This window comes from Microchirus variegatus (genome assembly GCF_963457635.1).
Source record: "Microchirus variegatus genome assembly, chromosome: 12".
Classification (NCBI taxonomy): domain Eukaryota; kingdom Metazoa; phylum Chordata; class Actinopteri; order Pleuronectiformes; family Soleidae; genus Microchirus; species Microchirus variegatus.
The window spans coordinates 2,778,384-2,795,149 of record NC_139813.1 but is presented as its reverse complement, the minus strand read 5'-3'; the positions used below and the strand labels follow the sequence as shown (position 1 = coordinate 2,795,149).

At 43.9% G+C, this 16,766-nt stretch overlaps 1 protein-coding gene across 1 annotated transcript; it reads right to left on the bottom strand.

Moving 5' to 3' along the window:
• Positions 1–47: 47 nt before the first annotated feature.
• ddx51 (DEAD (Asp-Glu-Ala-Asp) box polypeptide 51) lies at positions 48–10,075 on the bottom strand. Its single transcript, XM_083899082.1, has 16 exons — positions 9,987–10,075; positions 8,900–9,252; positions 8,405–8,562; positions 8,164–8,314; positions 5,958–6,103; positions 5,789–5,860; positions 5,597–5,703; positions 4,718–4,826; positions 4,481–4,626; positions 3,975–4,143; positions 3,789–3,904; positions 3,594–3,710; positions 985–1,086; positions 831–894; positions 609–743; positions 48–124 (listed from the first exon to the last, which is right to left on the bottom strand). The coding sequence occupies exons 1-16, from the start codon at positions 10,007–10,009 to the stop codon at positions 107–109; spliced, it is 1,986 nt and encodes a 661-aa protein (XP_083755208.1). The 5' UTR covers positions 10,010–10,075; the 3' UTR covers positions 48–106.
• Between the last annotated feature and the right edge of the window lie 6,691 nt (positions 10,076–16,766).

Sequence of the window (16,766 nt, the reverse complement as noted above, 5' to 3'; positions counted from 1 at the left end):
TATCATTAAATAGGCAAACATCAGTTCTCAGCTCATTCCCATGTGCTGGGATCTTCATGTGGAAACTGCCACAGTGGAGAATGTGATGATTGATCCTCCATCATCATCATCTGGCTTTCTCAGACTGAAGAGGGAAACAAAGAAAAGGCAGAACTTAATCCATATGCAACCAATAATTAGTCTTTACAGTCACATACATCAGGAGGAAAACATTTGAGTTTCAAAGATAAGAAAGAGGAGCCTCTTTAAAAATGCAGTATAGTAAAACCACTCAATTTTATTGAATGACTAAAGAGTTTAGTTTGACCTTATGCTTTTCAGTTTAATGCATAGGTTTGTATCAGAACTAAAGAACTGAGTGAAAATGCCATATATCCTACACTCATTACACCAACTAAAATGCTTCACATTCTATGTTTATTTTTAAAATTGTATTACCTAAAGCTCCTCAACATGTCATGATACTTCTTGATATTTTGAGAATTAATATTCATACACATGCAGTTCAGAGCATTGGATGAGGTGAAATTCTATGAGCAGCAACAAACTGGGTAATCACCAAAAGGTGACATCAACTAAGGACATGTTGACTATGTCTCTGTTCATACCTTAATAACCTTGGCCAGCTCCTGCAGGGTTAGTTCAAACTGGGCTTCCATACTCTGGAAGTTCTCAGGTTTAACTATCTGTTTTTGAATCCCAGGGCTTCCTGCTTCCACCACCATCTGAAGAAATCTCTTCTCCTGCATGATCCAAACAATATGACAGCTTGCATTGCAATTATAGTATATTCAAAATATGTACTGAATGGCTTTGTCTGTTTATCTAACCTGTACTCCGAGTAGAAAGGTGAAGGCGAGGCCGGATTTTCCTGCTCGTGCTGTTCTTCCAATTCTTAACAAAGAGACAGCCGGACAAAGAGTGAACATACTGGACGATACGGAGGACCAGCATCTTTTTTACAAACAATCAAACATTGCTCACCTGTGAATATAGGTCCTGACGTACTGTGGTGCATCATAATTCACCACACATTTGACTCCGCTGATGTCGATGCCTCTGGCTGCTGCATCTGTGCTGACCAACCTTTGACATGACAACATTCATATCCTCATTACTGCCCACAGGAACAGATAAACGACTGACCACGAGAGCTGAATACAAATACATTCATTCATTTAGTGGAACATACTTAACAACTTAACATGTAAAGTATATGACTTAGTGGCTGTTTGTGATTTGCAGGTTGTTGAGATGCAGAAGGAGATTTCAACTATAATTGTTTCAATCTTGCCAATGGGGGTAAAGGCCACATTATACTTCTCCGACTGCGTAATGTGTTATCCGACTGCGTATCCACAGAGACCTCTCGAGCCTTCATACTTCTGCGTCTTGGACGGATACGCGCTGCAATTTCCCGCCCGATCAGTAGGGGTCGCTGCGCAAGGTTGTTGTGCTTTTGGCTACAGTGAGCAATGGCGTCCGAGAGAGAAAGACTGTTGTTGAAACAGTGGCCGTTTCTCACTTTTCTGTGTCCCGGAACGCAGTTTTAAGATCATTTGAGGCCAGAAATTGGCCATTTACAGTCTAAACATGTGGTTTGTAGGGCCCTATGAAATCCGTTTTATTTTTTTCAAAATTCAATTTTATTTTTTCCCAAATTCCGCTTTATTTTTTTTCCAAATTCCGTTTTTTTCCACTTTAATTTTTTAGAATTCCTTTTTTTCCGTTTAAATTTTTTTTAATTCTGTTTTTTTACCTTTTATACTTACTTTACCACCATAGAATGTGTGCTTTTTGTGTCAGTGAATAAAATGTCCACTGAAATTCTTCTTGAATCCACTGACTTCTCAATTGTTCAATTGTTTTCACTTAAGTTAAATCTTAATTAAGTAAATGCCAGTGAATCTTAAAACAAGCCATGCAATGCTGGTCACATTTAAAAGTAAAATAATTAACATAAATAAAAAAGTGGTAGTGCCCCCTCATGTGGTGCAGACAGATTTCTGCGCACCGCCCCTGCGCTGTACTCTTCTCCCTCTCCTGCGCCGTGCGCTTCTCCGTATCCGTCTGGATCATTTCTCTACACGCAATATTACACCTACAACTCTGCAATTAAGGGAATAACAGATGCATCAGATGAGCCGATGTCTTTAGTTAACTGTTCAAAGAGAGAGAATGTTCTCTGCTGTGAAGTGAAAGTCGCGGGGAGTTCATAAGTTTTACTTTTGCGCAGAGACTTTCCAGCATTTAACAGGCCATGTTCCACAGTTTACTCGCCGTGTTTCGGCCGCCGAATTATCGGTGCATTCCTAAATATAACATCTTTATTGACAATAAAAATATAACCGTAATAATGGCGTATTTGATGGTGTGACTTGAGTTTCAATCGGCACCTGGACAAGGAGACACTTGCCGGTTACATGCGGGCGCAGCACACTTGTTTAGAAAAAAAAGTGTATATAAAGTAAATAAACAAGCAACACGCACTGGGGGAAACCCTGGCCGGGTGAGTTTTTGTGAGGAGATGCACGGGTGGTGCCACGAATGAGCGTTCCCCGGAACATTTCTCCAGACAAACGTTCCTTTTCCTCACGATGACAGCATTTCAGTCACATTATGTCAATTTCCGCGATATTCCGCGTTTAACATCAGATTCCGTTTTTATTGGCCAATTCCGCGATTCCGTCTGCGATTCCGTTAACACGGAAATCATAGGGCCCTAGGTTTGTGTATTAAGATATGACGTATTTATAGTTTGGCAGCGGCATTGTCGGCGGTGATCAGCTCTGCCTCTGTGGACGCTCGGTGCGCACAGTGAGTCGGCACAGAGCAGCTTACCTTGGCCTGTCCTGAGGACCAATCGCAGCTCTTGCCGTCTCCGTTGTCCCTTGACGGAGTGACGGACACTTAAAAAATATTTTGTGCAGTCGGAGACGACGTAGAGGCTCTGAGACAAACTCTGTGTTGACGCAGAGTCTCTGCGTAACCTACGCAGAGCACTTTACGCAGGAGCATAAATTAGGCTTAAAGGTCACAGACACTCGCGCCTGCACTTCCTGTGCTAGATGAGGACAGCTCAGCTCCCCCCATCCATCCTCACTACATTCTACAGAGGCACCAAAGAGAGCATGCTGACCAGCTGCAGTGTCTCGGACTGAAGTCTGTGCACAGAACAGTGAGGACATCAGAAAAGATCGAAACATCACTTCCCCCATCCAGGTTGTGCAGAAACACTGCCAGACCAGAGCTCAGAGCATCAGGGACCCCCCACATCCCAATCACAGACTGTGCTCCCTGCTGCCCTCAAGGTAAAGGTTCTGCAGCATCCGTGCCAAAACAGCTACACTCCTCAACAGCTTCATTAGGCTGCTGACAAATGACCCAACTAAATCTAATCTGGATTATTGAGTGACGATTATGAAAATCTCAGTATTTGATGTTATATATTCCTCTAATGTATACACTGTGCATTAGCCTGTTAAATGAAATGTTTGACAGAGGTTTCTGAATGACACATCTGGAAAAGAACCAAACATCGTTATTTAATCCTGATCCAAAAGTACAAACAGAAACATCTCATACACACTCACAGTTGGATCTTTCCTTGTTCAAACTCCTTCAGCTTCTTCTTCCTCTCACCAGGAGAGAGACGAGAAGAAAACTCAGCAGCAGTAACTCCACCAAAAAGTTGCACCAGCAAGAAGAGCCTGAAGAAGAGAGACAGAGATATAGGGCCTGTTCACACTCAACACTTCATGTCACAGGTTGAGATGGCTCCCTCTGACCTGTGCGCAGTCTCTCTGGAGTTGGTGAAACAGAGGATGGGGTGGAGCTTCATTCGTAGGATGAAGTGGAGGATGAGGAGAGGCTTTTTGCTCAACATACAGGGAACATAATACTCCTGCAAACACAGAGTGAACTTTAAAACTATGATTTACCACACTAGCTTGTGCTGATTTACCATCACTTACCGTCAGACCTTGGGGGAATTGGAAGCAGTCTTGTGTGTGGGTGGAGTTACCGTGGACAGAACTGAAGAGTCTGGGCTGGTGGAGGCCCAGCTGCTGCAGCTTCTCTGGGTTCTGTGTGAGCGTGGCAGAAAACAGCAGCTTCTGTAGAGGCATCTGAGGTGGAGACAGACTGAGAGGAGGGACAGGAACAGAACACACTCAGTAATGTCTACAGTTTTATCCAGTTCACACTGTGACACCACATAGGAGAAGACAGAGCCACAGTTATTCCTCACTATGTCCAATAGTTTGAGATAACAACTTGGTGCAATGCAAATAAAACTGCAATATCTTTAATTAAAGTTTTTTTTGGGAGATTTGTTTCGCAAAAAAAATAACTTGTGATTATAACATGAGGAAATGTTACGGAGAGTTAACATGTCATGACTAAGCTAGCTTTGCTGTGAATCTTGACTCCACCACCCACTTCTGTGTGAAGGTGCACTACTGGAGACAGGGTGACTCACCTGGCTGCTGTAACATATGTTGGCTCAGTTCTCCTGAAGATGGACATGGCCCCTGGTTCACTTCCTGATTTGTAGACGGCCTTTACCACCTGACTGAGCCAAGACTGGTGCATACTGTCAATCATTCTGTCTGCCTCATCAATGATCTGGTTATGGATGAAAACAGATGACATTCATCGTGGTCAGACACATCTGCTGTTAATGAATGTTTACCTTACATATGAATCAAGAACTCACAAGAAATCTCAGGTGTTGGAGACATAAGCCTGAATTCTTGTTGATGTGATCAACCAGTCGCCCAGGAGTTGCCACAACAATGTCTGCTAAACTGCGTCTCCTGCCGCCTCTAGAAGAACCATCATGATTAGCAGAAATGCTCCATGTAGTCACATTCACATCACAAACAGAAGTCCAGCAGCTCAGGTGACCCTACCAGCTAAAAAAGCAGATTTTCTCTTTGGACTTTAACGTGTGGGAGTGAGTGGTTAAAAACATATTAGTTATACAAGACTCTATGAGTGAGATAAAGTGAAAAACATATTTTTACAATTCAGAGAGAAAGCACATCATTTCATACAGATTTTCTACATAAAGTTTTCTTTCCAGTAAAAGGCTAAATACTTATTAATAGTACTAATGCATTTTAGGCCAGTTGGCATAATGGTTAGCACTCTTGGCAGCAAGGAAACCTGGCTTTGTAACCCAGTCAGAACAAGCGAATGTGCATGTTCGTGCGCTTTCTCCAGGTGCTCCCACAGTCCAAAAAGATGCAGATTTGGGGATTAGGCTAAATTGACTGTGACTGTGAGAGTGAATAGTTGTTTGTTTTCATGTGGCGCAGTGATAGACTGGTGACCTATCCAGGGTGAACCTCGCCTTTTGCTCTGTGTCAGCTGGGATTGGGACCAGCCTGGCACAACCCTCATGTGGAGGATAAAGCAGTAGAAGATGAATGAATGCTTTTTAATTAGAGCTCAGTAAGCCACATTCAAACAAACCATTCGTATATAGAGGAATACAGTAGAATATATATATATATAAACATCTAGAATGCATTAAGCGTGTAGTGTGTGTGACCTGGCACAGTGGTGCTACATGTGTTCTTTATGTAATCACCTGTATTCTGCAAGTGAAGCCTGCTCAGCAGCAAAGGACCTCTGTCCGGCCAGCATTACCACTTTCAGAGCAGTTCCCTCAGTGTAGGATGTGAACACCTTGCAAACCTGCACAGCAGAACGTGGTCAATTAACTTTTATTTAAACTGTCCACAGCAAAAGCCAGTGAGTTTTTGTTCAGAATGATTCCGACCTGTTGGGCGAGCTCCTTGGTTGGCAACACAGCCAGAGCCCGCACTTCACACATCACCCTCTCCATCAGCACCTGATAGTGGAAATAACTTTCTTCACATACTGCATGTCTATATAAACGAGATATATGCACGTTCTAATTTAAAGTTCAAAGAAAAAGCAGAGCTCACCTGTATAACAGGTATGACGAATGCTAGAGTCTTGCCACTCCCTGTGGGCGCAGACACACAGATATCTCTGGGCTTGTAGCCACCACGTCCAATCAGCAGTCCTTTCTGGATGTTCTCCAAGATGACTGGGATGACCTCTGCTTGCACTGTGAAAATATCGCAGAAATAACTTTGTCTTTAATCTGCAGGTAACTGTGATTCCAGGAGTGCAGGATCCAGACCTGATGCTATTATTATAGCATGTTATTGTTATTGATGTTATTATTATTCTCATTATTAATAATAATAAACCCTCTGCCTTGCTGTGCAGGTAAATGTGACACCAGAGCAGTAGGATCCAGATCTGTCCGAACACAGTGGGAGTGATCAGACCTGATTGGACCACTGTGGACAGATGTTGGAACTGAGTTTCTGAATATGTAAAGAGAAGGCAGAGGCTTTCTATTTCAAAAAAATTGAAACAAATGACAAGCACAATTTACACACAAAGAACACTGGCTGGGTCCACACCTCAACAGCAGCCCACCAATTCATCCTTTAGCTCCACCACCATACAATTCTAAACTCCACATGCAAGCGAAATTCATCTTTGTAAATGTTTCCTAAGCAGACTAAAACTGGACAATTCCTGCAATGTTGGAATTGTTGCCGACACACCATTAACCAACTACTCTCACAGAAAGAGCTTCACATGACAGCAATACATTTCAAAACCAACACTGAGCAGAAATGGTGTGTACTCTGTTGGTTCATCAGGTCAAACAATTAGAAATAATATTACCGTCTCACTTAAATGTGAGGATGGGCCACTTTGAAACATACATTCTTACTCTCTTCTGAAGTCTGTCCATACGAGACAGAGAGCTGATGACCTTTCACTAACTCGTATGTACTGGACACAACACAGGTGTGTTATATCAGTCTCTCTCACACTCAATTTAACATGTACACCCCAGACCCACAGATTACACACACACACTCAAATTCTTCTGTTTTTTTCTCTCCACTGATGCCTAGTGTTTGCTCATTGTGTGAATTGTTAGGTTTCTCTGCTCTCTATAATGTTGTCTATGTACAGAGCCTTGAGATAATGTATGTTGTGATTCTTTACAAATATAATTGAATTGAAATTGAATCACACTTGCAAAACAAACATCAGATAATGGAATGATTTCAGCCCATCTATGAAATCATGTCAGCACACAGAGTTTAACATCCATTGTGCACATTCAAAGAACAATCCAGCTACTTCAGACCCATGTCTGAGCTGCTACCTCCAGGCAAGGGTCAGAGAGTGACAGGTCGCCATTAAGATTTAAATTTCGAGTCAAATGACCAACCCCGAACTAATGTTAGAGCGTACCTAGACCGGAAGTTCCAATTAACGCTGTTTTTTAGTGTATCTGCATCATTACCTTGTTTATGAAGCCCTGAAGGTTCTAAACAAACAGTTCAGCCACTGCTGAGAACGCTGTGTTTTATTGTAATCTCGGGCTCAGTGAGATCTCTGAAAAAACCCGGTCCGGTTACGTAAACACCGGTTCTCCGGAACAGCAGATCCTCCTGCTCCGGGCACTAGTACGGGCACATCCGGTTGCGTACATTGAACCACAGAAGAAGAATTACGTCCTTTGTGGAGGTGTTTCACGAGCGACAGTGTCTTCTGACTCTGGGTCTGACTCCGGGTCAAAGGTCATAAAAGGGACTGAGGCGGGGAGTCGTGAAGAAGCTATTTTTAAACACTGTTAAAACAATGTTTTGATAATGAGGAGCAGTGCATCCATCGTTCCAGAGGGGGGAGCTGTGCTTCTGAGAGCGGGTGTGCTGATTATGTCACTTCCGGGTACTGGCCAATCACAACACAGTCTGTCTTCTCAGGCGAGATTTGTCTGAAATAGCTCGGCTGTCAAGTGCTTCAAAAAGGACAGATTTCTATCGGCTCGTTTACAGCAACTAGGAGGTTTTTGACCATAAAAACAAGTTAATGTATGTAAGTAGACCTCTATAACTAACATATATGTGCAACAGGACCACTCTATGTGAGCTTTAATATCTGGTCTGAACAGTGTCATACGATACACACTCGAGAGATTACATATTTTATATGTTCTACTCAAAGTCAACAACATCTTGGTATGAACTAACATCCATATTGAAACAATTCTCTAGGAAACCTACTGCTGAAATCACGCATTCATTTCATTACCTGGGAAGAAATGTTGAATTCCATTTTCTTGTAGTCTTTTCACAAGTGCTGAACAGAGTCCAGAGATGTCAGCGATGGGCACCAGGTTGTTTTTAATATCTCTGTGAATCATGTCAGGCTGCGCGAGCCAATGAGGCAGGACCCTGTGCACCTGGGAATACACAGATAAGCATTTTTATTTGTGGATGCTGATGATGCATGCAACTCCCATCCTATCACCCTTTTCAGCACACCACTCTACCTTTTGGACAGGTCGGTTTTCAAACCCTCCTACAACTTTGAATCCAGTTGGAGCAGAAGTTTTCTCTATGGTTTGGTCTGGTGGCTTGTTTTCTGCCTCTGCTTCTTCTTCTTGTTCTGTGTCCCCCTGTCCTCCTGAAACACCTTCAGCTGAGCTGCCTGAAAACCAAAGAAGCAGGTTTTGTTATGCAGCATGACAGCATGTGCATGAAATCTATGCATTTTATGTCAAACTAATGACCTTACATGATACAAAGTTACAGTGTGGCAGAGGTTAGAAACATTATGTTTCCAGTCATTTTTTTCACTACAAGCTTTGTGCTTCACATAAAAACAAAATAACAGTTAAAATGAATGATGGCTGAATTCCATTTAGTTTCAGATCACATGCTGGCTCACTGTCACACTGTCTCGTCTACTTTAATGAGAACCTACGAGATGATAGACAAAGCTGGAGAGTTTATGATAAATGTGTGTAAGAAAAAAAAACAGTCACCTGCAGGATTTTTGTTTTTCTTCTTTTGTCCATCCTCCTCCTCTTCTCTCTCCTCCATCATCTGCTTCTTTTTCTTCTTCTTCTGTTCAATAAGCTCATCATTGATTTCAGAGTCCACATCATGTACATTTGGTTTCTTCTTCTTGTTGTGTTGAATTTCTTGACCACTGTCCTTGTTCGCTTTTCTTTTCTTTTTAACACTTTGCTGTTCTGTTAGTTCCTTAGCCAGTTGTTGATTCTGTTCTGTCAAACGTTGTTGCTGCTTCTCTTTTGCTTTCTGCTGCAGTTTTGCCAATAAAGCCTGAGTCCGAGATTCTTTTGAGATGCTTCCATCTTCTTCATCCCCAAGATATCTGTGAACATGACAGAATATATTATCAGGCCTTTTTCCAAACTCAACCTCATAAAGCTCTTGTCCCGCACCTCTCCTCTTTCCCAATGTTTCCTTTCACCTCAACCGGTCGAGGCAGATGGCTGCACATCTTTAAGTCTGGTTCTGTCATTGATTTCTTCTTCTGTTAAACGAGAGTTGTTTTTTTTTATCTCCACTGATGCCTAGTGCTTGCTCATTGTGGAAATTGAGTTTCTCTGATGTCGTCTATGTGATTTGGTGCTATACAAATAAAACTGAATTGAATTTAATTTAATTAAATTAATTGATAATGGTTAGAGGTTGACTTTTTGAGGGGGGGTTCCATTTTTCTTTGCTCCATATAACAAAGAAACAAAGAAATCACTAAAAGAATATTTCAAAACTGAATCATGTTGGTTTGTGGACAAAACATTTCCAGGTTTGAAAAACATTGATAAACAATTCTCTGACATTTTATGGACCAACCGATTACTCGATTAATCAAGGAAATAATCGTTAGTTATAATTGGAGCCCTGTATCATACACTGAGAAGAGGAAAAGCATTATAAAGACCAGACTATCGTGTTGTAGATGAATGCGAGACAGACATTTAAGTTCAATCCACCTGACTCACAAAAGTACACGGTAACTATGGTAACGTTTAATGCCGAGATACAAGATGTTTGACGGTGAGATTCGCGTCAAATGAGAGAGTTGATACTCAACACACTAACCTGTTCACGAGAAACAGAGACATGTCAGCGGCGAGATGAGACACTCACGGAGAACGCTTCACTTCTTTTCAACCGTCTCACAAAACCACACACACACACACACTCTGCTGCTCCTTAATATGTGAATCTCCAGTTCACACACACACACACACACACTCTGCTTCTCCGGGACATTTAACACATGTTAGCATTGTCAGCTCTGAGCCGCGTGTGTTCCGTTCTGCTTCTTCTTCGTTAGACTGTTGTTGAGTTTAGCTAGCGAGAGATTGCATTACTGCCATCAAGTGGTACGGAGTGGTACTGTCACACAGATACACACACGTGACTTCTTCTTCTTCTTCTAATGGGATTTCGGCAGGCTGTACGCACAAGAGCGTAATGCTGCCCTCCACAATTAAAGGTGCATTATGTAATAAATCATAAAATCCTCCTAATATGTCACAGAGACTCAGGAATAATGTTCATATAACAAACTGAACTCACCAACAACAACAGTACAGACAAAATATTTACATTATTTTGCAGACTGCAAATCATGTTTATGTTTTGAAATCATGTTTTGGCATGTGGCGCCACCTACCGCAGTCTACCAATCATTGCAGTCAGTAGAGTCTCAGCTGCCAAGCAACCACGGGTTGCCAGTTAGAAAATGAAACCTTAAAGACTGCGGTGTTTTGAATTTGAATGTAGTAACCGTTTTTGGCCACATTCTTACATATGGCACCTTTAAGATTTAACAGTCATCTTAAATTCTGTGTGATAGGTCTCTGCTTTCTTTGGCTTTTATATTTGTAGCAGACAAACATAATATGTTGCACCGTTTCTAAGACTCCACACAAACCATGTGGATGCTTCCCTACCTTTAAACACCCTACTAGGCAACAGTGACCCAATCTCATCCTGGTAAGAGTTACCTTGTCTCTCCGCCCAGATTACTTACTCTTAACAGAGGGCTGAACAGTGAAGAAATGCCTGTCCCTCTTCTCCACATTCCACTCTTCCTGCCACTAATGTTCCAGTGTTTCTTTACATCTGCTGTTACATTCACTTTTCCCAGGGGTACATTCAACTCAACTAATACTTTTGGGGAGCTTGTTTTCCTCAACCCAATATAGAGCCCTTAAAATTGACAGCAACTCTACAGAGAAAACCGACAAGTGATCTGACGTACGTGATCTGCTGCTGACCACATGTACTCCTAGCCCAGTCTTCCCAGACTCTGGGTCCTTAGAGCCATCTGGAAAACTCTCTTAACCAAAGACTATCTGCGATCTGGATGGCAGACCGATGGCCGAGGTAACACACCACACACTCCACTTTCCATCACCATATCCGGCAACCATCGAGAGGAGATCCAGTTGTTCCTCATCCCATCTTCTTCGGCTCCGATCGTCCTGGGACTCCCTTGGTTGGTTCTACACAACCCCACCTTCAACTGGTCCACGGGTCAACTCACCGGCTGGTCCATCAACTGCCACTCCCGATGTCTCTGGTCCACCCAGCCTGGTTCCACGGCCAAACCAGCTCCAGCGCCCTCACCACCCAACCTCTCTGGCGTTCCGGAGGCGTACAACGACCTTGCCGAAGTTTTCTCCAAGGACCGGGCTCTCTCTCTGCCACCACATTGCCCCTACGACTGTGCTATCGACCTGCTTCCTGGTTCTTCACTTCCTTCCCGACGCCTCTACAACCTCTCCCGCTCCGAACGTCTGAGCATGGAGGAGTACGTCAACCAATCGCTATCATCAGGGCTGATTCGTCCGTCCTCGCCCCCCGCCGGTGCAGGGTTCTTCTTTGTCAAAAGAAGGACGGATCCCTCAGACCCTGCATCGATTACCGTGGTCTGAACGACATCACGATAAAGAACCGGTATGCCCTCCCTCTCCTGGATGCCGCTTTCTGCCCTCTGAGTAAGGCACGTTACTTTTCAAAACTGGACTTGCGTAACGCGTACCGCCTCGTCCGGATTAAGGAGGGGGACGAGTGGAAGACCGCATTCAATACTCCCTTAGGACATTTCGAATATCTCATCATGCCATTCGGCCTGACCAACGCTCCAGCGGTGTTTCAACACCTAGTAAACGACATTCTTCGCGACATGCTGGACAAGTTCCTCTTCGACTACCTAGACGATACCCTTATCTTTTCCCTGGACGAAGATGAACATGTCCAGCATGTCCGTTTAGTTCTCCAGCGGCTCCTTGAGAACAAACTGTTTGTCAAGGCCGAGAAGTGTTAATTTCACGCTAAATCCGTACCCTTTCTAGGGTTTATCGTAGAGCAAGGAAAACTTTCCCCCGATCCTGCAAAAATCTCGGCAGTTAAGGACTGGCCCACTCCTTTAACCCGCAAACAGCTCCAACGGTTCCTAAGGTTTGCTAATATTTATCGCAGGTTCATAAAAGACTATAGCCGAATCGCTGAACCACTAACCAAGATCACTTCTCCTAAACAGATTTTCCGATGGTCCCAAGAAGCCGAATCTGCCTTCCTAAATCTCAAGGAGAGATTCACCTCGGCACCCATCCTGTCCCACCCAGATCCCGAGAGACAGTTCACGGTGGAGATCGACGCCTCAGACACGGGGGTGGGAGTGGTCCTCTCCCAGCGCGACCCAGGCGACCAGAAGCTCCATCCCTGTGCCTTCTTCAGCCATCACCTATCTCCTGCGGAGAAGAATTACGACGTAGGGAACAAGGAGCTCCTGGCTGTCGTCCTGGCGTTGCAAGAATGGAGACACTGGCTGGAGGGGACCGCCCAACCTTTCGTGATCTGGACCGACCATAAGAACCTGTCCTACCTCCGTGACGCCAAGCGTCTTAATTCCCGGCAGGCTCGATGGGCCCTTTTCCTGGGCCGATTTAATTTCTCATTGACATTCCGCCCGGTGACCCGGAACGTTAAGCCTGACGCCCTGTCCCGCCTCTACTCCCCTGACCCTCCGGAGCAGGAACCCGACCCGATCCTTCCTCCCTCCTGCATCCTGGGCACGGCATCCTGGCCAGTGGAGACAAGAGTTCGCAGAGCGCAGCAAACCGAACCTGATCCTGGGGGTGGTCCTCCTAACCGGCTCTTTGTTCCCACTGCCATGAGGTCCGAGGTACTTCAGTGGGGACACTCACCCTGCCACCCAGGAACCTCCCACACCAGCCAATTCATCAGGCAACGGTTTTGGTGGCCTACTCTCCCCCAAGACACAGCAGCCTTCGCCTCTGCTTGTCCCACCTGCGCCCGGGGGAAGACGTCGAACCGCCCTCCTGCAAGACCTCTCAACCCCCTCTCCATCCCCCACCGCCCATGGTCCCACATAGCAGTAGACTTTGTCACTGGTCTTCCCCCCTCTGACACAAACACCACGGTCCTGACCGTTGTCGATCGTTTTTCCAAATGTGTTCATTACATCCCCCTCCCCAAACTACCCTCCGCCACCGAGACTGGTGACCTACTGGTGCAGCACGTCACCGGTGCAGCAAGCGACCCAGAAACAGGCCGACACCGTAGACCAGCCCCCGACTACCAACTGTGCCAGAAGGTGTGGCTCTCCACCAAGGACCTCCCGCCCTAGGTGGATCTTGTTCACCACTGCTTACACGGTGAACAAGATCCTCAATATCTGTCGACGGGGTCGAGGTTTCCAGTATTTGGTGGACTGGGAGGGTTACGGCCCGGAGGAGAGGTCTTGGATCCCCCGCCGATTCATCTTGGACCAGTCCCTGGTCCGGGACTTCCACCGCGATCACCTCGAGGCTCCCGTCTTGGCGACAGGAGGCGCCCGTTGAGGGGGAGGTACTGTCACAATCCACACTCATTCATTCATTCACTCATTTCTGCAAGTTCCTGTGTTTTTCCCTGCTGCTCCGTGTCTTTGCTCTATCTTTGCAGGGGGTGTGGTTGACCAACTTCTCCGGATGACGCTGTTGATCACCGCACCTGCGCATCTCCACCCAGCTGCGGTGACTCCAGCGTCAGATCGTAGTTTCACAGCAGGTGAAAACACAACTAATCACAAAAAAAACAAGAAATCAAAAATACTTATTTAACAAATCTCTAATGATAACACAAGATCAAAATGCTTATTTAACAAATCTCTGATAACAATATCAAAATGGAACTAATAAAATTTACATCAAATGAAATTCACCTGCAACCTGCAAACAGTATAACCATAAGGCTGCCTTTCTGTCGTGTTTCCACGTTCTCTCCTCGTGTTGTTGATCCACACACCAGTTGGAGCCGCAGTTACACTGGTGCGTTCAGGGTCTTTTTCTAGCATGGGAATTTACATACACGCCGCGCCGCGCATTAATCGTTTTTCTTCTATTTTTTTATGATCGCGAGAAGCCAAAATTGTGGTCAATCTATGCATTACGGTGAAACGCAGTAACAACGGGTAAACGGACATTACTATGGGGTATATGGAGCGGGGGTTGTGACGACGATGCATGACAATAGGTGATATATGGCGACAGTAAGATCGACACTCCCCTGGAAGCAGTGGATGTGTGTTTACCTGGGTCTCATTCACATGTAAATGATCAGGCACAAAACCGAGCGTTTTAAAAAGGGCTGTTTTGGCAGAGTTATTGAACTGCTATTGTGCTTCATCCTTATGATATTTTGACTAAAGCATGACACAGACATGTTCATTAGGGCATCAGGACCTAGTTTAACTTGGGTTAATAGGGTATAATATGGGACCTTTAAAGGGACGCTGCCAGATCACCGAGCCAAACCTGTCACAGCTGCATTTCTCTCTCTCCCTCTTCCTCTATTCTCCCGTTCCTTCCGCTTTTTGTGAAGTCGTTTTTTGTTAATCATTTTATTGTAAATAAATATTATTGTTTATAATTTTACCACCGTCTCAGTCTGCTTTCAGGTCCACCGCCATTGTAATCGTAACAAATTATTCCTTTTATATAAATCCAAATAACTACCCAACTATCTACAAAACAGATTTAAAATTGTTTATGATTTACAATTATAAACCCTATATCTATTTATCACTACACCTCATATACTACTACCATATAGTATTTTCCTATATGGTAGTATTCCCCCAGATTTAATCAGATCCTTTCCTTACTGTTTTTTTATTATCTTTCTTATTTTGTATATTTTGTTTTTTCAACTTGCAAATACGCACCCTCCCTCCCACTGGCGACCCGGCTTCAACTCCCAGAAAGGCCAGTCAAACGCCAGTGGTTTCCAAAACCAGCAGTCCATCTGTTCCCTTCGTCTCTGGTTTTGAACCCAGAACAATTCTTTTGGAGCTCCAGGTACCTGCCGCTCTTTTTTGACTCTGTGCTCATTGACTTTTGAACTACAGCCTCTCACATATCTCACTGAGAGGTCAAGAGTGGCCTTCATGATTACCCAGCTCACTGGACAGGCTCGGGACTGGGGCACCGCTGAGTGGGAGAAGCAGTCATCTCTCTGTTCTTCTGTAACTGCTTTCTCTGAGGGTCTTCAGAAGGTCTTTGAACATTCTACCCCCTGGCCAAGAGGCTGCTTGTGGACTGTTTAACCTGGCTCAGGGGACACGGAGAGTGACGGGTTATTCTATTGCAGCAGAGAGCGAGAGAGAACACCTCCTGCTTGACTGACGCTTTCTACAACAGGTTTAAATGCTCTCATCGCCATGGCTATCTGCATTGAAGGACGTCCTCAGGAAAGGAGACGAGAGCACAGTACTCCTCGGAGCTCCCCATGTCCTCCAGTGTCACCTACGCAAGATTTTTCATCTCTACTGACGGGTCCAGTGACCCGTAAAAGACAAAATGTAGCCTGATCCAACAGTTTAACCAGGATCTCCAACCCTTGACAAACCTACCTTTTAATATGACCAAGTCAAATACAAAAGAGTAAAGCTATTTATTTAGATATATTTAGATAGATTATTTAGATATAGATATTTATGAATTAAATCATCCATCCGTGGTTTCAACAGAACGAAGCAAATCAAGGCAATAAAAGGGGGTGGAGAGAGGACAGAAGAAATAAGATTTAATCTTAAAAAGGAATTCAAACTAATATAAAGTTTAAAAAGGAAGATGAACCTATTAGCCTATAGGACCAAACGCCCTGTCATGGGAATTAAAAAAGAAGGTAGGGGATGTGGAAAAGATCTTGAGAGATGGAAACTTGTTAATAATCTGTAAAACAGGAGCAGAAAAATAAAGTATTACACATCGAACATATTTGCAAAAAAAAGTGAAAGAAGGATTCTCAGAGAAAACTATGTGACAAGGGGAGTTAGAAGAGTCCTTCCAGTTGATGAAGACTCAAACATACAAAAGGAATAAGGTCATTTTGAGATTCAATCTGAAGGGAAAACATCATTCAAATTTGGAAAATGATAAAAAAGAATGAATGGGTTTTAATTGAAACGTGCACAGCTCAGACAATATTTATGAAGAGGGGAAAATACAATACAGGAAATAAAGAGGTTTTACAAAAGGAAGAAAACATAAATGATTTATTAAACAAGAAAACAACAACAATGTCAGCACCATCATTTCATTTGTTCCTAGTTGAATAAATGGACACATCACTACACTACTGTTTTCTGTCTGTTTGTTAGATTTAGGGATGAACTGTACGGCCCCTTTTAGTGAGAGAAAAAATATTGTTCAGCACTGTAGGAGAGTCGTCACAGATCCATTGTTCAGCCTGAAGAAAATAAAACGTAGGTTGGTGTCACCTGGAGTCACTTTTACAAAATATTATGTCAATTTAACCACAAAGCTGATTGTGAGGCTATAGGTTTGGGATGTACGTTGT

What these genes read in the sequence shown, in the direction of transcription:
- ddx51 (XM_083899082.1), bottom strand. Translation starts at nt 10,009, where the DNA reads ATGTCTCTGTTTCTCGTGAACAG. An exon ending in CCAAGGAGCTCGCCCAACAG is followed by an intron (nt 5,704 to 5,788) that starts GTCGGAATCATT and finishes TCTGCTGTGCAG; the next exon opens with GTTTGCAAGGTGTTCACATC. An exon ending in GCTTCACTTGCAGAATACAG is followed by an intron (nt 4,827 to 5,596) that starts GTGATTACATAA and finishes TGGTTCTTCTAG; the next exon opens with AGGCGGCAGGAGACGCAGTT.